At 53.5% G+C, this 24,539-nt stretch overlaps 1 protein-coding gene across 5 annotated transcripts in view; it reads right to left on the reverse strand.

Annotated features, from left to right (window-relative positions):
• ITPR3 (inositol 1,4,5-trisphosphate receptor type 3) overlaps positions 1 to 24,539 on the reverse strand; it is a 70,817-nt gene that overhangs the window by 32,527 nt on the left and 13,751 nt on the right. For 4 of the 5 annotated variants that reach the window (XM_041735531.1, XM_041735449.1, XM_041735306.1 and 1 more), the window contains 12 exons: positions 20,835 to 20,905; positions 9,235 to 9,356; positions 6,606 to 6,692; positions 5,855 to 6,013; positions 5,601 to 5,699; positions 5,175 to 5,258; positions 2,763 to 2,909; positions 2,457 to 2,552; positions 1,826 to 1,876; positions 1,529 to 1,671; positions 431 to 530; positions 188 to 348 (listed from right to left, as the gene is read on the reverse strand). In XM_041735531.1, the coding sequence (XP_041591465.1) occupies positions 188 to 348; positions 431 to 530; positions 1,529 to 1,671; positions 1,826 to 1,876; positions 2,457 to 2,552; positions 2,763 to 2,909; positions 5,175 to 5,258; positions 5,601 to 5,699; positions 5,855 to 6,013; positions 6,606 to 6,692; positions 9,235 to 9,356; positions 20,835 to 20,905 (1,320 nt within the window). The remainder of the gene's footprint in view (positions 1 to 187; positions 349 to 430; positions 531 to 1,528; positions 1,672 to 1,825; positions 1,877 to 2,456; positions 2,553 to 2,762; positions 2,910 to 5,174; positions 5,259 to 5,600; positions 5,700 to 5,854; positions 6,014 to 6,605; positions 6,693 to 9,234; positions 9,357 to 20,834; positions 20,906 to 24,539) is intronic. The other variant, XM_041735369.1, reaches the window with a different exon arrangement.

Consider the following 24,539-nt stretch of genomic DNA (forward strand, 5'->3'; position numbering starts at 1 on the left):
TATGGACAAATCTCTTAACCTCTCTGAGCATCAACACAACATCAGGGTGAATTCTGGGAGTACATAAGCAATAAGGCAAGGGCCTGGGGCCCACATCTATCTTCCCCATCCCAGCCAACCAAGCCTGCCCAGCATCTGCTTTGTTCATGAAACACAGACCCTTCGGGGACCCCGCCCAGTGGCTCACCTGCGGTCATTCTGGCTGATGAAGCCCTCATTGAGCTTCTCCACGGCACTGGCCAGCATGGAGCTGGCATCGTTGGCAAAGTCCAGGTCTCGGATCTCGGATACAGGAACAGACACGATGGCAAAGGCCTCCTTGTCCTCCTTGGTCGGGCAGGTGCCCAGCTGCGGGGACAGAGGTCAGCAGGGCACCCAGGGACAAGCCAAGGGCCCAGCCCCGGCCCCCCCAGCCCTGGGCGGCCCGCACCATGAGGCGAATGGGCCGCTCCTCCTCAATGTCGATGGGCACGTTGGTGCTCTGGATCCATGTGTTGGTGCAGAGATGCCGCAGCCGGACATAGGAGTTCCTGCAGGCGGGGCCGGGGCAGGACACAGGGGGCATGTCTTGGATCACATCCCAGCCAGAGTCTGCTCTACCCAAGGACGGCCCCACATCCCCCCTGACTTCACAGCCATGGGCGGAAGGAGCCCAGGCCAGAGCAGAGGGTCCAGCAAACAGCCCCCAGGCAAGCGTCTCACCTCCACTCCCAAACCCAGAGCATCCCAAAAGCCTGAGCTTGTTTGTAAACTTGAAACCAAGATTCATTTAGACAAATGAGACTATTTAGACTATTTATCCCACTTAGTGTCGAGATCCACACGTCTCAGAGCAGAAACACTCTTGTCTCTTATTATGAAATGTAATTACCTTTCTGAAATAGAAAACAATCTGAATCTGAATCTCAACATGCACCTGGCCCCAGGATTTTCAGGTAAGGGTGGGTGGGCCTAATGGTGACTCTGTCACTTCTCCCAGCAGCCCTGTCTAGGGTGGACTCCATATGCTCACTTGACAGAGCGGGAAGTCAGGGCAAAGTGATTGGGTAAGCTGCCCGAGGTCAGACAGCTGGTAAATGCTAAAGCTTGAGTGACACCCAGGAAGTTTCTTGATGCTATGTGATGCTATGTCCTAGCGTTTCAGGGTTGGGGAGGGCCTGAAAGATCAGGGAGCCTGCACCCCTCAACAGTGCGCCATGGACAAACTGGAGCAGCCTATGCTTGAATATGCAGACCAATGGGGGCAGGTGGCTGATAAAGAACTCTGGAGAGAAGGCATTTTGACAAAGCAGCTGGCACAAGGCAGCACCCAGCATGCACTGAACCCAGGGTCAGGCACACAGTGAGTGTTCGTGGTGGTCAGCTGTCCCCAGCTCTGAGAGCTCGGACCCCAGAGGGACAGGACATGCAGGTCCTGAGGCCAGAGGACGTCAGGAGCACAGAGGAGGTAGGATGCAGGGAGACAAGGGACAGGACAGCACAGCCTAGGCACCCCCGTCAGCCCTTGGGGCACACGGCACTTACTCACCGGGGCACAAAGGAATCAGTTTTCTGCAACGTGGTGGGGTCCAGCTCAAAGAGGGAGGCAATGTCGTTGCCATGGGGCACAGCCACCAGGCGGTACTTGATCTTCTCCCCAGCGTTCCGGCGACCTATACGACCCTGAGCACCCTGGCATGAGCATCCCAGCTCAGAAGCCCCTCCTTGCTCTCGGGCCTCATGAAACCACCTGGGGTCCCACCTGAGAGGCCTTCCCCCTCCAGCTCACCTCCCAGGGTTTCATGGCCAGCCCCCATGGTCCCTCTTCCCAGGCCCTGGTCCTCACCATTCCTGCTGCCTTGGGTTCACAGACATCCCCCTTGTAGCTGGGGTTCTCCTGGATGGAGACACAAGGTGGGGCAGCTATTGGACACTGAGCTATGCTCACATGACCCCCACCCCAAAACAAAGTCCACACAGAGCCCTAGGCTGAGGCAGAGAGCCTCCACCGTCCCAGGGGTGCCCACCCCAGCACTAAAACCCAAGTCACTCCTGAAGAAGCCACCAATAAGAGCCCCCAGGCCCTGCCCTTCATGCCTCTGTTCATGGTTCCACAGATGAGTACACACACACACACACACACGCCCCAATACGCGCGAATGCCCCAGTATACACAAGCCTGTGTGGTGGACAGACATACATATGGAATGTAAGTTATACGAGCACTGGGAATCTGGCTCACTGTGGTACCCCCAGTGCCGAGAACAGCTCCTGGCACATAGTAGAGGCCCAGTAACATTGATTAGGCTTATTTGCAGTCACACAATTATCTGATAGTATTTGTTAAATGCAAGAGTGCAAATAAGTCACACAGACACGTGTGACTACGTGTGCAGACGTGTACCAGGCCTGCGTGCTCATGCATGCCCACATGCATACAGCCTGAGCTCCCGGGGGCCCTCTACCTCCCCACTCACCTCTGCAGCCAGGTAGTTGCCCGTGGCCAGGTGCTTGAAGCGGTACAGGCCATTCCAATGGCCAGCTCCTCCGCGGCAGGGGTCGTGGTGGACCACCTGGGGGGTGCAGGGGTGAGGCAGGGAGGAGACACTGGCCAGGGAGGGGTGGCTCACACTCTAGGGAGGCCTAGAGAGCTCTGGGTCAGCGGCACCCAGACCCCTCCCTGGCTTCACACCCTCTCCCCTATAGGGTGATGGGGGAAGAAGAAGGGGTGGGCCCAGGACTGGAGAGGAGGGTTGGGTCTGGGGTAAGGCACAAGCTCTGACCTCCACCTCCCAGAGGGCATTGGAGCTGGTGGCCGAGGTGGCAGACTGGCGCAGTGTGGTGCGCAGAAACACCTGCAGCTTGCCCTTGTACTCATCACACGTCAGGAACTTCTCCTGCTCCGCATGGAACAGGCGCACCACATCACCCTGCAGGTGTGGGTCACGGGCTCAGAAGGGGCCAGGACCTTCCCGGGGGCCAGGCCCAGCACCCCCACCTCAGGTGCAGGGGGTGAGATGCATGCTAAGCCCCACTGGAGGGTGGCCAGGGCCAGAGGCACTCTGCCCAGATCCCACATCCAGAACCTCCAGATCACTGGGGCGGGACATGGTCTTATCCAAAGCCTTCCTCGGCTTCCTAGGTCAAACCCACCCTTGATCATCTTCTTCCCTGATGGGTACCTCTAGAAACCCGCTCTATGAAGGCAGGAGATATATCACCCCGCGGAGGTCCCCCCGGGCCCATGGCTGTACCTCCCCGGGGCCCCTTCTGCCTGAATATAGGTAGTTCTTGCCCATTTCTTCTGCTCCCACAGGACTGGGACAACTGGAGGGCATAGACTGTGGCCTATTCATCTCCAGGGCTTTGGACACAGAGACCAAGCATGGATCCTGGTTCTGCTTCACAAGCTGTATAACCTTGGATAAGCCCCTTAACATCTGTGAGCCTCAGTTTCCTCTTGTGTAAAATGGGGATACTATGGCCTCCTTGCAGACATTGCGAGGATTAGAAATTAGAATTCACAGGTTTTTTGTTTGGTTGGTTGGTTGGGTTTTTTCTAGTGGTACACTCAAGATGTGGTGCGACCATCACTTCTGTGTACTTTTTTTTTTTTAAAGATTTTATTTATTTATTCATGAGAGACAGAGAGAGAGACAGGCAGAGGGAGAAGCAGGCTCCATGCAGGGAGCCCGACGTGGGACTCGATCCCAGGTTTCCAGGATCAGGCCCTGGGCTAAAGGCGTTGCTAAACTGTTGAGCCACCCAGGCTGCCCCAGAATTCATGGTTTAATGAAGTGACACTGTATGCTGCCCACGTGCCAGCTGCGGTGTGAGTACTTTACATGGACTTTCTCACTTGACCCTCACACAAACTCCCCGGCTGCATATATCATTATCCCCACTTTATGGGCGGAGAAACTCAGGCAGAGCAGGTAAGTGTCCTGTCTAGGTCACATAGCTAGTGGCACTAGCTAGATTCACCGAAACCAGTCCAGGCAGCACCCTGCTTTATTATCTAAGTGCCACACAGATTTGGGACGGGAATGTGTAATCAGAGAAGGCTTCTGGGAGGAGGTAGCACACAGACTAAGGCTTGAATGGTATGTGGATGGTATGCAGGCTTAAGGGAGGGAAAGAAAGGCACTTGGACAGAGCATGTTGGACAGGAAAGAGGACAGGAGATGGGAGGGGGGCGGGTGATGGGACACAGTAGCCTGATGGGGGCAGTAAAGTCTGACACAACAGCCTGGCTGGGAGCAGAGGGTAAAGGGAACCAGGGCAGGCTTCTAAGCAGGAGAGGATGCAATGAACACAGGGCAGCCAGCCTCCTAGGGTGGCTGCTCTCAGGCCTGTCACCTGTCACTATGTGTCCCTTTCACGGCCAGGTGCCTGCCAATTCCCCTAGCTGAGGAGCCTCACCCTCTGCTACCCCCAGATCTGCCCCTCCCATCTGCCCCTCTGCATAGGACCTCCACTCCAGTAGGCTAGTTCGATGCCCTAAAGCCCCACCTAAACCTCTCAGCCCCCCTCTCTCCACCACATTGCCACATCGGGTTTTCAGGGCTTTTCTACTGGTCTCTCCAGCCCTCCTTCCCCATCACTCTGCTCCCTCCATAAGTCATTACCACACTACCCAGCAGTACCCTGCCTCACAGGCTGAACCCCTCTGTATCTGCCAACCCCTATGTCCCAATGCGCAAGCCAGCAGGTCTGGAACCAGGGCACAGGCCCTGACTCACCAGCCTCAGACCCTTGCCTAAGAGGGCACAGGGCAAAGGGCAGGGTGCCTGGCCTGGATCCATGGAACAGGCATGGGGGCGGGGGGAGCTGGAGAGGTCAAAGAATGCAGGCCCCCAAGGTGAATGGATGGGGACCCCTAGTCCACTGGCACACCCTTAGCAAGAGACAAAACTGAGGCTAGCCAGGACCCCGAAGGGATGGAGAGGGAGGCAGCAAGGCTAGAGACAAGAGAAGGGGTTGTCCAACTTATGGAGGGGGGTCCGGGGTGTCATGGGGGTGGACGGTGGCTGAAGAGGGTGCAGAGCCAGAGACAGAGGCGCATGGAGGGAAGGGCCAGAGGAGGAGCAGAGCTGGGTATGGGGAGGCGGAGGGAAGGTGAGAAGGGGGACCTGCAGGGGAGGGACTGGACAGCCAGCAGGCAGGTGACAGCAGTGGGGGCCCCCAGTCCTTACCCCTTTCAACACCTCCTCCAGGTGGTCTCGGAACTGCATGAACAGGTTGATCTTCCAACTGGTGTTACAGTTCACGGAGTTGACCTGGGGAAGGGCAGAGTGAACCCAGACGCCAGGCTGACCCCCAGCGGTTGGAGACTGGGGCAAGTGAAAGGCCCCAGGTGAGGGGAAGAGCAGCCCATTTCCCATGAGGGCACCAGGAAGAGGTGTCTGCTCTCAGCCAGGGCCCCCCAGGCCCCACCCGGCTGCGCTGGGGCTGCCAGCCTGGAGGGTGCAGAATAGGGCAGAGGTGGAGAAACAGGCAGAGGAATGGAGAGAAGCAGTTCATGCAGCAGGCAGTGGGGGATGGGGGATGGGGGACTGGGGGATGAGACTGCAGTGAGGAGGGGCTGTCTAGGCCCTCAGGGACCCCACTAGCCCACTCACCTCCTTGCAGCCCACGTTGTCACTGAGCTCATAATTGCTGGCATGCAGAGGCTGCCCGGCGTTGACAGGATTCAGGATCACCTTGTCCCCCACAACCACCTATGGGGACAGGCGGGACAGGTGGAAGGTTGGGGGGCCAGGTCTGACCCCTCTAAGAAATGGCCATGACCTTACCCAGTCCTCTCATGGAAGACCCCTCTGGAGCTGTGGCCTGAGCCTCCCATCAGGCCCCTCCAGCCAGGCCCTGTCCTTACATTGTCCCCGTTGCTCCGCAACTTCCAGAAGGGCTGGATGAAGAGCCAGGAGCCTTCATTGCCTGTTGCATCCAGCGTCACCCGCATGGCATTCTTCTCTAGTAGGGCAGGCAGCCGCTTGTTCACGGTCAGGTACTTATTGCTCTTCATGTGCAAGAGCTGGGGGGCAGGCAAGGTGCAAGTGAGGGTGCCAGGCCCCAGGAGGCCAGCTTGTCAGGGAGGGGCACTCTAGGGGGTCCACTGGTCACAGCTGGACACACATACAGGGTCAGATACACAGACATAAATACACAAATGGAGACACACGCAGCCACAAGCACAAGAACACACACCTTCCTGCATCAGGTACCCAGGTGATCACAAAAAAGGAAGCCAGCATTTCTAAATCCTTTCTCTGTATTAATTCGTATAATCTTACAACAATCAAAAGGGAAGTACTACCACTGGCCTGATTTTACAGATGGGAAAACGGAGGCACTAGGAAGTTAAGCAACTTGCCCAACCAAGGTCACAGAGCCAAGATTTGAACTCAGACTCCAGAATCTGTGCTGGTAACCAGTGTGCCAGAAACATGCCCATGGGCACAGCTACTTGGGTCACACAGCAAGAGGTGCACACAGAGCAGATACGCAGTCACAGAGACAGTCCCAGGGCCACCCACTGGGGATGCAACCCCCAGAGGGCATGCTGCTGGCACCCTCACCCCAACACCAGCCCAGTCTCTTCAGGGGAAGATGCAACTGGGTCTCACCTGGATTACACTGCCATACTTCACGACATCCCCATGCACCTTCTTGTTCTCTGTGTCATTCTGTTTCTGCTCCATCTGGGCTGCATGCTGCATAGACATGCACAGAAGTGGAAGGCACACTCAGAAGCCTGCTCCTGCAGGGTGACATCCCCTACCCCCACACATGTACACATGGGCATGCTCACAAACACACAGAGCTCCTGGCGCTGGACTCACAGTGACCCTCCCACCCACCCAGGGGCTACCTAGCCTATTCCCTCCCTCTGTTGATAAGGGTCTGATAGTCAGGGTATGGAGGGTCAGTCGGAGGTCGGATGGCATGAGGCCCAGGGAACTGAATCCCAATCCCCTGCCCCTTCCTCCTCACCTCCTCTGGAGGGGGCATGCCAGCAGGCCCTTGGGCTCCCTATGCCCTCTGATACCGCCAGCAGACAACCTAAGCTGTGCCTCACTACCCCCATCTTAGCAGACTCCTGATGCTCCCAAAACAGAACCCCTGCCACAGCCCAAACCCTGACAGATGTGCCTGGTGCTATTTCCTCCTCCTCCTCCACCCCTCTCCTCTTAGACACTCCCTCCCAAAACTCTATGTGCTCCTGGCCACTGCCTCCAGGAAGCCCTCACTGGTGGGCCATATCCCACTCTGGCAGATTCAACTCTAGTGGCCTTGAGGATTTGGGTGGCTTCCCATTAAGGACCTTTTTCTAAGCACTTCTGTCACATTTGACTGGAAGCTGCCTAAGGATAGACTGACTCCATCTCCTCCATCAGATTGGGCTTCCTGGAGACAGGGCTCGGTCTCCTCCGACAGACTGGCACTCCCTGAAAGCACCGACCCCTCTGCCCCATCTTCTCCTCAGCCCCATTATCCAGGCCTCATGGCTGAGGCTGGGGTGAGGGTGGCTGTTAGGGAAACTAGCCACATACCACATGACTTCCCACCAACCTACAGTGTGTGACGATATGACCATGTGTGTGCACACATGTAAGCGCCCTTACACCCAGGCCAGGTCCCCAGTTCAGTCTTGGCCCATGTTGGCAGCAGGAAGGAAGCCTGTGACAGCCCCCAGCCCGGGAAGAAAGATGGGGTATTTACAACAGACCTCAGGCAGCCCCTCCACCGCCCCATCTTTTCAGCCCAGCTCAGAGCTCTAGGGGGAGGCCCACCCTCTCCCATTTCCCACCCACCTCATCAAAGAAGGGGACACAAGGAAGCAAGGTCTACAGGACAGGGGGTGGGGCACCAAGCCTGAGGGAGGGCCTCAGAAAACAGGCTGCAAAGTTGCTGACCACCCAAAGCCTCCTCCTCTCTTCCCGGGGACTGGGCCGGGGCCCTGGGGTCTGTCTAGAGAGGGCTGTCTAGGATGTCAACTGAGCCACTGCCCCCAGGAGGCCCATGACCAACCACCAGGCACTTCCATTATGCACTGTCCACGTGTTCAATGAGCCCAAGGTGGGTCAGAGACCTGGGGCCATTCAGGCCCTACCACACACTCACAGGATGAGCATGGACACCCTGGCCCCCTCTAAGGGCCCCAGGATCCAACTCTATAACATGAGGGAGGAGGTAAAGATTGGTTCTCGGGGTGCCTGGGGGCTCAGTTGATTAAGCATCTATCTTCACTCAGATCATGATCCCAGGGTCCTGGAATCAAGTCCCACATGGGCACCCTGCTCAGTGGGGAGTCTGCTACTCCTTCTCCCTCGGCCCCTCCTCCAGCTTGTGCTCTGCTCTCTCTCTTGTTCATTCACTCTCTCTCTCAAATAAATAAATAATTTTTTAAAATTATTTATTTATGGGATCCCTGGGTGGCGCAGCGGTTTAGCGCCTGCCTTTGGCCCGGGGCACGATCCTGGAGACCTGGGATCGAATCCCACGTCGGGCTCCTGGTGCATGGAGCCTGCTTCTCCCTCTGCCTGTGTCTCTGCCTCTCTCTCTCTCTCTCTCTCTCTCTCTCTCTCTGTGTGTGTGTGTATGACTATCATAAATAAATAAAAATTTTAAAATAAATAAATAAATTATTTATTTATTTAATCATCAGAGACACACAGAGAGAGATAGAGACACAGGCAGAGGGAGAAGCAGGCTCCATGCAGGGAGTCTGACGTGGGACTCAATCGCAGGACTCCAGGATCACGCCCTGGGCTGAAGGCAGCGCTAAACTGCTCAGCCACCCTGGCTGTCCCAATAAATAAAATCTTAAAAAAAAAAAAAAAATGACTGGCTCTCAAATCAGGTTCCCTGGAGCCACTGTCACCAGGAACTACTGGTAACTCCATGTTCAGGCTGTTCACTGCACCACAATGTTCAGCTGAAGGGTTGTAGGGGAGCTGAAATCTAGTCCACATTCCACTCACTGAGCCATGTGCCCGGAGCAGAGGGCTATGCCAGCCTGGAGGAAGGAGCACCTTCTCCTAACAAGCACAGAAGGTCATAGAGACGAGTGGATCACCGGGAAAGCACTCTACTTCCCCTCTCTCACCTCATTCACAGCCCAGCATACCCATCGCTCGCATACTGGGGTTTTTGACTAGGCCACGGCCCCCTTTGGCTTCGATGAGCAGCGGGCCCCCAGTGTGTGCCCAGTTCCCGCAGTACACAGGCAGCTGCACACCTGAGCACACCCACCTGCAACTTCTGGAGAAGGACCACATCGGCGATCTTCTCCTTGTCCTGCTTGGTCTGTTTGGCCTTCCAGTACTGCTTCTGGGCCGAGTAGCGGTTCATGGGACACACCTTGAAGAGGCAGTCTGTGGGAGGGCGATCAGTTCACGCGGGGCTCGGCCCGTGACCCAGCCCCCAATCGCACCTCCACTCTCCCCATCCCTCCTCAGCCTCCCTGCCCCACCAGGGTGGAGAGCTAGTGGTTGGAATAACCCCGAAGAACTTGGAGAGGGCATGAGAGCAAGATCCCACATGGAAGGCAGACACGGGCCCTCTCCCCCATGGCAGATTCATCAGAGGCTCCTGGGGCCCCACCCCTTGTCCCATCCGTGCCAGCTTTTGTGGACATTGGTGGCTGCCAGCTAATACCTGCCATCCTTCTCTGACCCACTGCCTTGTCGCCCACAGATGCCTGGGAAGTTATAGCCTATCCCCCACATGGCTCAGGAGCAGCTCGCTCCAAGTGGCTGACACAGGCACAGAACCATCTGGCCTCTGGAGGTGACCTGTCTGCACTGCTAGTCACTCCCCAAATCCCTGCAGGACCAGGCTGAGGTTCCTATTCGCCCTGAAACCACATCCTTGCTTGGCTCTTCCCCTGCCCTGAATGGGCAAGGCTCCCTCACTCCATCCTCTCAAGACCCCTCCTTAATCGGCTCTGCTTCCAGGGATCTTGACCTGACATCGAGCCCACCAAAATTTCAGAAGCAGCTTCACCATTCTTATTTTTATTTTGCAAAGTAGACAAAACACCTATGATTTTATGTAAGCCCAAATTCCAGACAGGGCGTCCGATGTTTCTACTTATCCAAAGGAGGCATGAGTTGGAAAATCCTATTCTAAAGCACGGCAGGGGCACCAGGGTGGCTCAGTGGACTAAGCATCTGCCTTTGGCTCAGGCCATGATCCTGGGGTCCTGGGATCGAGCCCCACAGCAGGCTCCCTGCTCAGGGGGGAGTCTGCGGCTCCCTCTGCCTCTGCCCCTCCCCCTCTGTTCGTGCTCTGTCTCTTGCTTTCTCTCTCTGAAATAAATAAAAAGTGTGGCACGAGGAGATGGAAGGTTCTGGGTCATGGGGAAGTGCTAGCACAGTGGCTGGGCCGTGTTGACAATGCCATGGGCTGTGCTACGAGGCAGCAAGTTCCCTGTCACAGGAGGGAATCACAGCCTGGACAGGGAGCTGGGTTCATGGCCCATGAGACCCCTGCATGACTGCTCAGGCTCCAGGGGCATGTGCCCAGGACAGGGATGGCTGTGCTGGAGCACCTGGAAGGGAGCTGCTGGGGAGCCCCTCCTTCAGGCCCTCTCCTTCTGCCCTCCGAAAGAAGGCTAGATGCCTGCTCGGGTCAGAGCTGGTCATCCAGCCCCCAGGAACTAAAAGCAAAACTGGGTTTTCTATCTAGCCCATGAACAGGCAGAAAGACTGAATGAGTCAAAATTCAAAGACAGAACTTCCAAGAAGGGAGGGGGGAAACACAACAATTCCATAAGTGGATGGAGTCACCAAGGCCTGCCATGCCTGGCCCACCTTGGCACCACCAGCATGAACGGCCATCACTTCTGGAAATAAGCACTCAGTTTGCTGGGGAGAGTATGTCTTTACAAGGACCTGCTTAGTCCTCAAGAAGCAGCTCAGGTGTCACCCCCTCCAGGAAGTCCTACTGCTTCTTCAGGCTGGGTTGGAGCTCCCAAGGGCTCCCCAGGTCCCCCAGTTACCACATGGAGGCCACCGGTTCCCAGCAGAAGTCGGAGAAGGGGACCATGCCAGGGATTGTTTTGCAAAGGGGTAGGGAAAAGTGGTTGTCTCAGTAGAGGTAACAGTGGGCGCTCAGTGGTCAGGACAGGGATGCTGACCACCTGCACCATAAATATTGTCCGGCATGACTCCTGCCGAGAGCATCCTGCCACACACTGGCAGGTAGACAGCCGCGGGCAGGGCTGTGAGCCCAGAGGGGCACACAGAAACACAAAGCATTTTCTGCATGGTTTTAGCAAATGCTGAATTGTTTGGGAATGCAACTCAGATATAAACTGAGGGAATTTGTGTTCTTTGTATTGTTCCAATTTTACCAGGAGTTTTTTTGTTTTCCTTTTCATTTGTTTTGCTGTTTCAGAGAATGTATCACTCGTGGCTGGGCCACATGCTTGCGTTTGTGGCTGCCCTATTCATGATTCACAGGCAAGCTCTGACTGCTTCCTTGGGTCTTCTAGTTGTGTCCAACATCTACTTCTAAAATGTGTATTACTTCATTATAAACTGCTCCCCTTTATTCTTTTTTATCACACTTAGGACATTGCATTGACCTCGCTCCCTCCTCCCAGCTCCAGGGTCACTCAGACCCTGTCCCTGGACGCCCATTTTATATTGCATAAAGATAGACATGCATCGATTGTGTTATTTTTGAATTCTACTTCATAATACTCTGATTCTGACAGGCTCACCTGCAGGTGGGCAGGGCCATGTGGAGCTCATCACCGTGTCCCCAGCCTCTAGCCTGGGGCTCAGCAAATATCTGCCAGATGAATACATGCATCTAGAAATGACTCTCTCATGTGGATGAGATGGGGCTGAATTTATAGCCAAGAAGGGAGGAAAGGGATGAGGCACTGCAAATGGAGGGACGGGCAAGAGAGTGGTGGAAGGGGTAGTGAAGTGAGAGCAGCCAGTCACACTTGGGGTCTGGCCAACTGGGATGGGCGGAGGCAGGCCAGAGCCCTGGGTCTGAATGAGCCTGGAGCCCGCAGGTCTTGGCGATCATGAGATCCCTGGTCTCCCTGCACCCCTACTCCTCCACACCCCCACCACTCCCAATCCAGAAAGGCGAACAGAAGGAAAGAGAGATGCTGCCCCAGGTCGCCCTAGAGCAGAGGTTCTCAAGCTTTCTGAACTGGCTCACCCAGGAAATATATTTTTGGATCACCATTTCATGAAACAACATGGCAGGGGCTTCTGTCCCTGGTAAGGGGGGCAGGCTCTGACAGGGCTAAAAACCGTGGTTATGATATATTTTGGATCAATCCAACCAGAAAGCAACTAACACAACTGGATTTTTCAAATGGATATTATTTTAAGACTTCTTAAAGAACTGACAAAATAGTGAAGAATTATTGGGTCCAAGCAGTGGATCAAAGGGAAGTCAGAAAGATATAGAAACACCCAAGCTACTTTCACCCTGAGGATATTCACTGATTCCAGAAATAGGCTTTTATTTGGATGGTTTCATCAGGTGATGGAGGGTGGTGGTGCAGAAATCCAAACCCAGGCCCACAGAAGGTGAGAATCTAAGAGGATACCCTCCGTTCAATAAGCTGGAACTGCACAGGGCTACACCCCCAAGTGAAGGCTGAACCCGAGGCAGAACAGCTCCTTCTAGAAACCAGAGCCTTGCTAGAATCTCCTGGATGCTGCAGAAACCCCAAACCTGAGCCCAGCTTCAGGCAGTCTTGGACAAGTGGAGCGCCAGGAGTCTCATAATAGGATACACACACCCCCGTCCTCTCTGGAGAAAGGTACCTTCCTCCTAGTCCACAACCAGTCACACCAATTTTTTCAAACAGAATAACCAGTGTGCAGTCAAAGCTAACCAGGAACTCTCAGGAACTAGCTGTCATGAGAGAGAACCAACCCACCAAACAGAGAGTAGAAACAGACGCGAAGAGACTTCAGGCACAGACAACATCTGTAGAACAGATAGCCTACTCTGCTTAAATCCACAAAACTTTGAAGATCCCTGCAGAGAGGAGGAAACTATATAAAAAGTAACATAAGTAACATCAAAGGCTGAAAAAGAACGCCATGGAATCTCTAGAAATAAGAAAGCTTCAATAACCACATTTAAAACTCCTTGAACATATTTAACAGGAAGGAAGGAGCTGAAGGAAGAATTAATGAAATATGAACGACCCCTCCTATGGTGATGCACTCGAATTCTATTCTATGCAGGTCTTTAAAGGATGGTGGAGCCCCATTAGAGGGACCTCACACGGCCACTAAAGGGTCAGAGCCTGAGTTTGAATGAAACACCCCGCCCAGGAGCATCCTGGGAGTGGGAAGGAAGCCAGAAATGAGCCCTCCCTACTCCCGACTCTCCTGTCTGTCTTGGAAACAGACTCCCTAGCACTTGTCAAAACTGTCTCTTTCTCTCACACACAGATCTCCCTTAGAGCCTTGCCCATAATACCTGTCAGGAAATGCTTGTTGGATGAACGAATGACTTGAGTCCCCTAAAACGTCTGTGGCCCATCTCTACACACACCTCCATGATTTCACGGTGCTTTCGGCCCAAAGGCAGCCCTGCCAGGACCCCAGAAGGGGCTGGAACCTTTCTTCTCACCAAACCACAGGGCAGAAAGGCAGAGAAGAAGAAAGATGGGAGGGTGGCCAGGAGACTGGGCTCACACCGGAGCAGCAGCATCGAAGGCCAAGAGAAAAGTCTGGGTCCAGAGAGGACTCCAACAGTAAGGACTGTGTGTGTTGGGGGACATGAACTTGCGGTTGAGGGGGCACAGGGCCTGTGAGGCTGCAGACAAGAGGATATTCACGTAGTAAATGAAGTCGAGTGACCTTCCCTTAAACTCAAGTTTGTAATACTCCAAAAGCTACTGCCAGTGGGGAAGCTTTAGGAAACAAACTCCTGGGGCACCTGGGTGGCTCAGTCAGGTGAGTATCTGACTCTTGGTTTCAGCTCAGTTCATAATCCCAGGTCATGAGATCGAGTCCTGGGTCAAGCTCTGCACTCAGCATGGAGTCTACTTGAGATTCTCTCTCCCTCTCCCCCTAACCCTCCCCTAGTTCATGCTCTCTTTAAAATAAATTAATTAGGGACATCTGGGTGGCCTTCAGCTTAGGCATGATCCCAAAGTGCCGGAATGGAGTCCCACATCAGGCTCCCTGCATGGAGCCTGCTCCTCCCTCTGCCTGTGTCTCTCATGAGTAAATAAATAAAATCTTAAAAATAAAATAAGTAAAATGAAATAAATTAATTAAATCTTAAAAAAAATACAAACTCCCAGGTCCTGCATAGATTCATGAGCCTGAGGGGTATGCATTAGTAAAGGCACCCCTGACCCCAAATAGTTCTGCTGCTCCGATAAGATTGAAAAGTACCAGTGCTGAGGACTCGAGATGAGAACAGAGCACAGGGAATAAAGTTCTACAGTCATAGTCACATATAAGCTCAGTGTAACTCATGTAAACATCTGCTTCTAATTATTTTCGACAGAGACTCGACCTATTGAACAAAACATGGAAGACTTCATTGTGGTTACAGAAGAGAAAGGCAAGGTTGTTCAGTCTCTATGTAAAACTGAAAGAGCACCTGATAGCAGAGGGAGGGGGTGTGGGGCAGCATCCGAGGTTGCTGGCTGCAGAGAAATGAAGGTGGAACTGATGATCCCTGGGTTCCTGCAGGTGACAATGGGGAATGGCCACCAGGCTGCCTAGGGAGGATGGGGCAGAGGAAGTGGAGGAGTGGCCGAGGGAGCTAAATTCTCCTGGAATGAGCTAAAACACTGAGAGATCTGGGAGGGAACGGAAGGAACAATGGAGAGTTGGAAGGGGCTGCCTTCTCCTACCACACTGATTCCAGCTGCCCCTGCCCCTCGACTCAGCCATCTCGCTGCTGGTCCACCTTCCAAGAGCGCACCTCCATTTGTACAACATGACAAGGGACAAGGGTCTTCTCCCGCAGCACTATTGGGGAAGATGGAGATTAGGAAGAGCCCAAGTGCCCATCAGAGGGGACTGGCTAAATACATTCCAACAGAGCCACATAATGGAATGCTCTGCAGCTGCAAAAGAGAGAGAGAGGTCAGAAATTCTGACACACACTACACGTGAGTACACCTTGAGGCTGTCATACTAAGCAAAAGAAGCCAGTCACCAAAGGACAAATATTGGATGATTCCACTCATGTGGGTACTGAAATAGTCAAATTGATAGAGATGGAAAGTAGCATGGTGGCTAGGGAGGAGGGATGCAGTGGTAATTATTTAACAGTTTAGAGATTCAGTTTTATAGGAAGACAAAAGTTCCTGGATGGTGGTGGTGGCTGTAAAACAGTGAGAATGTGCTTAATGCCACTGAACCATACACCTAAAAATGGTTAAAGATGGGAAACTTTTTCTTTTTAAATTTATTTATTCATGAGAGACACAGAGAGAGGCAGAGACATAGGCAGAGGGAGAAGCAGGCTCTCTGTGGGGAGCCTGATCCAGGACTCGATCCCAGGACCCCAAGATCACGACCTGGGCCAGAGGCAGATGCTCAGTCACTGAGCTACCCAGGTGTCCAAGGATGGAAACGCTTTGTTATGGATCTTTACCACAATTTAAAAATAAATATTTTCTAAATGTTTCAAACCAGGCAAGTTGTAGAAGCACTATTTTCACACAGTTGTCCGGGATACAGAACAAAAATGAGTGTTTAAATGAAGGAAAAAACAGAGAAATCTCTATATGCTAATATGAAAAGGTCTCCAGTAGGATCCATAGTAAGCTTTATAAAGTAAGAACAACAAAAAACAGAATGGTGTATACAGAATCCTACCTTTGAGTAAAAAAAGTAAGGGGTGGGATCCTGAATATATGTTTATATTTGAAGAAACCTGGAAGAAGCATAAGTAACTCAGGAAAGTGGTCACTGGCAGGGATCATGGTAGAGGAGGGAAGTGAGGAGACCACACAGGTGGGAGCAGACCCTCTATACTTCTTTGTACAAGGTTTTGATGTTTTAACCATATGAATAAATTACTAAGTCTGTTTTTCTATATGGTTGCCCCTGGAAAGTGTTTGCATTACTTTTATAAACTGAGGGTGCGGGAGAGGGTGGGCAGGTAAGTACACAATTTTAAGTGGCTAATAAACATGAAAAGATGCTCCATTTCACTAGTCATCAGAGGAATGCAAATTAAAACCACAGTGAGATGCCATCTCACACCCAGCAGGCTGGAAGAAATTTAAGTGGGACAGAACCAGGTGTGGCAAGATCGCTGGTGGGAGTGGGGTAGGGTGGGGGGGGCACACCCACAATCTGTAGGGGGATGAGCACACACAGTCCCAGAGGAAGGCTCAAAAGGGCCTCCTCACACCAGGGCTCCCCCTACCTCGGAACACACCCAAGAAACTCTCGGGCACACGGGCCCACGGAGACATGTATGGGAATGCTCACTGCAGCATGGCTGCCAGCTGCCAACAGCTGGAGATGAGCTAAATGTCCATCCACAGGAGAAAGGATAAATGGCTTGCAGTTTATTCACCCAGTGGAATATTACACAGCAATTAACCAGATGAAGTAGAGCCACATGCATCAACATGGAGAAATCTCAAAAACAATGCGGAATAGGGACGCCTGGGTGGCTCAGTCAGTTGAGCGTCTGCCTTTGGCTCGGGTCATGATCTTAGAGTCCTGGGATCGAGTCCCACATCTGGATCGCCACTCGGGGGGGAGGGGGTCTGCTTCTCCCTTTCTGCCTCTGCCTGCCACTTCCCCTGCTTGTGCTCTCTCTCTCTCCATGTCAAATAAAGAAAATATTTTTTTAAAGTGCAGAATGAAAAATGTGCAGAAAAAATTTAATATACAGGGTTATAAAAATGGGAAATACTCTGTGTTAGTTATAATAGCCCTATGTATTAATAGCGAAAGTATAAAATCAGGCTCTGGAATGATACACAACAATTTCTTTTCTTTTTTTTTTTTTTTTAAGATTTTACTCATTTACTTGAGAGAAAGCATGAGCAGGGGATGGGGGGAGGGGCAGAGGGAGAGGGAGAAGCAGAGTTCCCCCTGAGCAAGGAGCCCAACATGGGGCCCCATCTCGGGACCCCAGGATCATGACCTGAGCCAAAGGCAGACACTGACTTGACTGAGCCCCCCAGGCACCCCGATACACATCAATTTCTGATGAGTATTTGCCTCTGGAGAGGGAAGGAGGGGAGAGGGGTCAGGGAGAGGACCGAGGGCCTCAGCGACAGGCATAAGATGCTTTAAAAATGACAAGGTCTGGGGGTACCTAGGTAAGTCGGTCGATTGAGTCCAACCCTTGGTCAGGGCTCATGGACGTGGATGGAGCCCCGCATCAGGCTCTGCGCTCAGGGTGGAGTCTGCTGGAGACTGTTTCCCTCTCCCTTCCCCTCAGCTCCTCCTCCTAGCTGTGCTCCCCCAGCCCCCCCCATATATATATAATATTAATAATAATAATATTATTATTATAAAAAAAAACCAATAAACTGGGCTTGGAAGGCAGGACATGTAGAGCAGAAGCACAGCTTGGGGGAGATGGGGGGCACCCAGCCATATAAACACAGGAAGGCCGGTTCATCAGCCTCCTCCCCAACACCAACTCCCCACTGCAACGGTCTCGGGGAGTAAGTGGCCCCTACATACATTCCTGGGGTCCCTGTATCTTGGTGTATGGGCTCTGAGCTTCCCTAAGGTAGACTGGGAGGCGAGAGCTGCCCCTCCCCATGCCCCCACATGGGAGGGAACATGCCCAGGCCCTGGACCCAGTCAGCAGCACACAACTCAGAGCAGCCATCACCCCACGACTCCTACAGCAAAGCAAAGGTCAGGGATGGTGGGCTGGAGTGGGGTGCCCTACACATCGGAGCACCAGTAGCCTGGGCCTCCCCACAGCCTGCAGACTCTGGAAAGAATTCCCAGAACATGTGAGGGCTTGGAATGGCCTCAGATGATGGTTAGAGCTGAAACCACAACCAAGAAGCCAATCAGGGGCTGATGGAGGCAGGCTGGGAGCTTCACTGGGCTTTGCCCACTCAGCCTGGGGGCCTCCAGGGTCAGCATGTGAGGACAACCAAGCTGTAGCGAGAGAAAGGGTGAAACCAGAGTTCCTTGCAATGGTGGGGTCCAGCCCAGGATGGCAGGACAGTACTTATGGAGCCTCAGGACACAGCCATCTCTAACAACATCTAGCCAACACACCTGCCATGGTCCCCATGGCCCTGCCAGGACCTCCTTCCAGTCCAGGGTATTTAGGGAGAGATGCAGAACAATTAGAACCAGGACTCCCAGGTGTGAGGCCAAGCTCTGCTTTTCTCTCCTCCGGGCTTCAGTCAAAATGAACACGTTGGAGGCCATGTCTCTTGTCCCAAGTTCTAACACTTCAACTGTACCCACCAGCCACTGGGCTGCACAGAGCCTGGGTTCTGTATCAGAAGATCAGTTTTTCTCAGGTCCAAATAGGGCCACAGGGAGTTCAGATGGGCCTCTGCCTCAGGACACCTGGGGCAGAGAGGGCAGGGAGGAGACTGGAGGCTGAGTCCCCTCTCCCACCTCTCTGAGCTGGCTGGGCATGGTGAGGCCACAGGGACCATGGGGCATTTCCCTCTCCCCCCACCCCGACCTTGGGGAGGGCCCCACTCACAGGCTTTGGGATGATGGAGAGGAAGAGAAAGAAGAGACTAGAAGGACCAATGGGAGAGGAGGATGAGAAGTCAAAAGAGCATTTGTTCTGCTGAGCGGCTTTTTTGTGTCAGAAATTGGCCCCAAACTCTGTCCACTGGAACTCTAGGGCAAATCTTTCTCTGTCACACCCACCTCCCTGTCACCACTGCCACACCACACGGCTGGCTACATACACCTTGACACATGCACACACCTTCCCTTTCCAGTCCCCTCTCTGCCCTGGCACAGCCCACCCTGGGGACCCTCACCCTTACTAACTTCTTCCCAAGAATTTACCTAAATCCCCCAACTAGAGTGGAAATCTGCCCCTCTGTCAGTGGCTTCAAAGCTCTCCTACTTCTATTTTTTTTAAAGACTTTATTTATTTATTCACGAGACAGAGAGAGAGAAGCAGAGACACAGGCAGAGGGAGAAGCCTGTAGCAGGCTGTGTGTGAGGAGCCTGATACAGGACTCGATCTCCAGACCCCGGGATCATACCCTGAGCCGAGGGCAGATGCTCAACCTCCGAGCCACCCAGGCGTCCCCAAAGCTCTACTACTTCTGCCTCCAGGAGAGACACAGGCCCCGTCTCAATCATCAGGACCCAGATGCAGGCATGGTCAGAGCTGGGCCTCTAAGCAGGACACCCCGCACAAGCACCCTGAAATCCCCAAAGCCCGGGCCCAGTGCCTTCAAGGCTGGGTTCAGCTGAGAGATTCCGGATGGGTCATCACAGCAATGGGAACTAGAGCAGCCAGGCCTCAGAGAGGTGGCAGGGGTGGGAGGAAGCCTAAGGAGTGGCTGCTGCCTGCATTTATTCCTCAGATGTGTACCACCCACTGAAACAGTGAACAAAACAACCAGAATACCTGCTCTGGTGGAGCTGACATTCTAGCTCCACGGATGGAAAACAAATAACTAAAATACGCGGAGTGTGTCAGACTCATGCCGTGAAGAGAGGGAAAGCAGGGAAGAGAGACAGGGGTGCAATTTTATATGGGGTGATCAGGGATGGGCCCACTGAGGACAGGAGACTGCCTTGCAAGCCAGGTGAGTATTTGGAGAAAGAACCTTCTAGGCGGAGGGAACGAGTATAAAGGTGCAGAGATAGATACATGAAAACAGCAGGAGGGCAGCGGGGCCAGATGGTGCAGGGCCGAGGCGTGTTCAGTGGTGAGGCCTGTCCAGTGCCAGAGGCGGTTCCCACACACCTGGGCACAGCCTGATCTGAGACCCCCACACAGCCCCACTCAGAGGCCTGGGAGAAAAGCAGAAGCAGAACAGCAGGTACAGGGCCCCCCTGCGGGCGAGGAGGGTCCCCCTCCCTCTCCTCCACCCTCCGGTGGATGGGCAAGGCCCCAGCAGACAGACGGCCAAGGATGCCACAGGATTATCTTAAACCCCGCTTTCCTCCCAGCATCCCCCTGGAGGACAATCCCGGCTAATCTCTCCCCAGAGGAGCAGCCACGTGGGCAGGCAAGGTGGCAGCAGCCCGGCATGTCCCTGCTTGCTCCCACCCTGCCCACCACGCCCAGGATCCGTCTGATTGTCTGTCTCAGCCTCATAGGCAATCACAACAATACCCCCCCCCCCCCCCCCCCCCGGCTGGGCACGGTGACAGCAGGATATCATTTAATTCTCTCAGCGCCCTTGGGCCTGGGGGCGGCTGAGGAGCCCACTGACCACGGAGGACACGGAGGCCCCGCGAACGAAGGCCCCTGCCCAATGTCAGCCAGCAGGGCCCTGCCCGGGATCCATGAGTTCCCCCAGGGCTGGCGTCATCCACATGGGGCTGGGGACACAGCAGGGGGCAGGAGAAGGGCCCAACAACCTCACCAGGCAGATGAGGAGACCAGAAGCCCCCAGGAAGAGCTCTCACCCTGGGCCTCCTGAAGCCTGAGGAAATTCTCCCCACCCCCGCCAGCTAAGAAAATGCCCAGTCAGGCAGACAAAGGTGGCCTGTGGCTGATGGGGAGTTTGCGGGAGGACGGCTCTCTGCCAGAAGGGGTAAGCCCTTGAGAAGTTGGGGGCGACCCCTAGACAACCATGGGGGGCTTCCACAGAGAGCAGCATGAGGGCTGCTGGGCCGTGGGGGCACTGGCTGGGGTTGAACGGGCTCGTCCCAGGTCCAGGACCTACAGCCTCGGAGGGGAGGGAGTCTCACCTCGGAACTTCTTAGGTGGGTTGTCCAGGTCCCCCGCGGCCGGCTCCACCACACAGCGGTCATCCACCAACCTGAGGGACAAGGCAGCTCGGTCAGTGGGAGGGAAGACGCCATCTCCCCAGGGCAGGGGATGCCAGGGCACCAGGGAAGCCTCCAAAAAATCCCTCTCCATCACTGTCACACTCCCCCCCCAACGCATCAAGGCTTTCCCTTTCCTGCCACGGAGGTTAGAAGGCAAGGTCTTTGGGGGCTGGGGCTGGGGAACCCCAGGAAAAGCACAGAGACACACCCAGGCCACCCCCTCTGCCTGACAGAGCTAGAGCTGTCTTGTGAGGGGGGTCTCCTCCAGCCTGGGCTGCCACATGCTGTAGATGCAACTCCCGCGAAAGCCCTGAGACCCTGCTGCCCAGACCTAAGGGCAGTGGGTAATGGAGGAAGGAGAGGGAAAGGCGCTAAGAGAGACGGAGATGAAGTCAGACAGATCAGAAGGGAGAGACAGAGAACAGAAAAGACAAATAGAATCAGAAAAATAAGTAGGATACAAACAGAGGCAGAGAGACACTAGAGATAGACAAACAGAAGTGTATGAGACCTCAAACTAGGGGGATGGTCCTTTGGTCTCCAAGACAGGACAATGAACCTTGCACTTTCTCAACCTCAGTCAGGCTGCATTCCATTCCCTCCCTATAGGCCTACCCTAGGGCCCCAAATCCCCTCCCCCCCTTAAACTACAACTGGGATTAATCCTGAATCTCTGGAGGACATCTACCCACCTACTCATCTATCTATCCAGCCAGCCACCAATCCATCCATCCACCCACTCACTCACCCACCCATCTACCCTTCCTTCCATTCCTGCATTTGAAAGTCTTCAATGCCATCCCAGCCTCTAGGATACAGTGATGATGACGATCCACCATTTCAGAGGCCAGGTCTATTTCAGCACTTCACAACTGTTCCCTATGAATTCTCACCAACTTCCTCCCAGGGTCTAGTCATTAACACCATTTAACAGAGGAGGAAACTGACTTTGAAGGTGAGATAATTTGCCTGAAGTCAAAGAGCTGATTCCAAAACCTCCTTCTCCTCCCCTCCTTGGGTTGGCTAACAAGGTCTTTTGTGGTCTGACCTCTATCCATTCCCTAGCTAGCCTCACAACTTCTTGCTCCAACCATGCTAAATCTCCAGTTGATCCCAAGGTCCCTGGAGCTCTCATCTCTACAGAGGTGACCACCTCTGCAGTGGCAGCCTACAATGCTGTTCATGCCCAACCCATCCTGGCTTCCCACCAAGACCCAGGCCTAGCAGACCTCACTTAATTCTTCCACACTCAGACCCTCCCTCTAGTCTGTGAAAACTTCCTTGGCCAGTGCCAGTGCCCTCCTTCCCGCTGGGCCTCCTTCCTCCATGTTCCCGAAGCACCTGGTCCTGCCCCCCCCCTCTCTTTTTTTAAAGATTTTATTCACTTATTCATGAGAGACACAGAGAGAGGCAGAGACACAGGCAGAGGGAGAAGCAGGCTCCCTGTTGGGAGCCCGATGTGGGACTCGATCCCAGGACCCCGGGATCATGACCTGAGCTGAAGGCAGACGCTCAACCACTGAGCCACCCAGGCGCCCGGGTCCTGGCCTCTCCTGTTGCCATGTCTCTTCCTACTGCAACTAGTTGCCATGTCTACACTATGGGCTTCTTGAGGACAGGACCCTGTTTTTCTCTTTGGCATCAACAGCACTTATGTCATCAATAAGAATAATGAAAGCAAGCAGGATTTTGTTTCTAATGTTTTCATATAACATTATTTAATTTTCTAAATCCACTTTGTTATTATTTCCATTTGGTGAGCAGGGAAGCCAGAGTACAGAGAGGTAAACAATCTGGCCAGGGACACACAGCCAGCAAGCAGAAGGGTTGGTTTTGAAGCCGGCTGAGAAGCGTCAGAGCAGATGTTGTGTAGGACCTCACAATGATGGGGAGCAGAGAGGCAGCTTGTTCTGTGAGGAGGACCCTTTGGTCTCCTTCCCTCTCTCTGGCCCGCAGCACTGGCTCAGAGCTTGGCCCTCTTCCCTCTGCTATCTGCTCGCATACCCTTGCACATCTCAGCCACACTCACAGATTCAAAGGACCACTCAGACACTCATCAATGACTCCCATATCCATCTCCCCCGCAAAGGCCAGATCCTACATCTAACACCTCTGCTTGGCTGACCACGGGGATCTCAGACTCAACAGGTTCAAAACTGAGCTCCTCGTCTGCCACCTAAATGGGCTCCTCTTAAAGTCCTCCCAATCTCAGTTGGTGGCAATCCATCCTTCTCACTGCTGGGGCCAAAAAACCTTGAGCCACTCTTTAGCTCCTCTTCCATTCACCTCTCACACCCAATATGGGAGGAAACCCTGCAGGTTCTATCTTCCAGATCTGTGTGGAATCTGACCACTTTTCATCTTTGCCACCACCACCTGACCCAAGCCCCCACCAGCTATCACCTGGATGTGAGTAACTGCCTCCTCATTGACCTCCTGATGTGCCCCCCTCTTCTCCCTAAGACCTGTTCTCCACACAGCACACACACATGCCTCACACCTTTACTTTAAAGGGTGAGTCAAATCAGGAACATCCTCTGCTCAGAACCCTCCAGAACTACCCATCTGAGTAAAAGCCAAGAATTCACAATGGCCTGAACCTACATGACCCAGCCCTCACCTCTCTGACCTCATCCCCTCCCTCTACCCCCTGCCCACTTCACTCCAGCCCACACTCCCCTAGGTTCCTCAAACCTTCCAGGAGATTCGGCACTAGTTCTTTTGTCTGCCCTCAGACACCCTTCTGGCTCCCTCCCTCACCTCCTTCAGATCCCCACTCAAATGGCCATTCTCCTGAACACCCTCCCTTCCTAACCATTTCATTTTCATTTTTTTTTTTTTTTAGGATTTTATTTATTTATTCATGAGAGACACAGAGAGAGGCAAAGACACAGACAGAGGGAAAAGCAGGCTCCCTGCAGGGAGCCCGATATAGGACTCGATCCCGGGACCTTGGGATCACACCCTGAGTGGAAGGCAGACGCTAAACTGCTGAGCCACCCAGGCACCCATCTCCCTATCTGTTTTTTTGTTGTTGTTGTTTTGTTTTGTTTGTTTGTTTTTAATTCATGAGAGAGAGAGAGAGAGAGAGAGAGAGAGAGAGAGGCAGAGACACAGGCAGAGGGAGAAGCAGGCTCCATGCAGGGAGCCCGATGTGGGACTCGATCCCAGGTCTCCAGGATCACACCCTGGGCTGAAGGCGGCACTAAACCGCTGAGCCACCGGGCTGCCTTCCCTATCTGTTTTAAAACTCAGAACTGCTCTTTCTCACACTCCTCATTCTCCGCCGCCGCCTCACTATGCCCATAATATTTCTCACCACCTGACCTGTTGTATATTTTACTTATCTATTTTGGTTACAACACCCCTACACTTGGGATGGAAGATCCATGAGGACAGGGATGTGTCTGTTTTGCTTCCTGCTGTATCCCCAGAATCTAGACCACTGCCTGGCACAGAGAGGGCAAACATGGAATGAATTAATTCATTTGACTAGCTGCTGAGGAAAGTATTTGAGAAGCAAAAGGTAAGGTAGGTCCCTGACTCGAGGAGTTTAAAAATCTCCTTGGGAAGACAAGTCACATACTCAGAAGAGTTAATGTTATGCAGAATATGTATTAGTGC

The sequence above is a fragment of the Vulpes lagopus genome, chromosome 1 (genome assembly GCF_018345385.1).
Source record: "Vulpes lagopus strain Blue_001 chromosome 1, ASM1834538v1, whole genome shotgun sequence".
Taxonomy (NCBI): Eukaryota; Metazoa; Chordata; class Mammalia; order Carnivora; family Canidae; genus Vulpes; species Vulpes lagopus.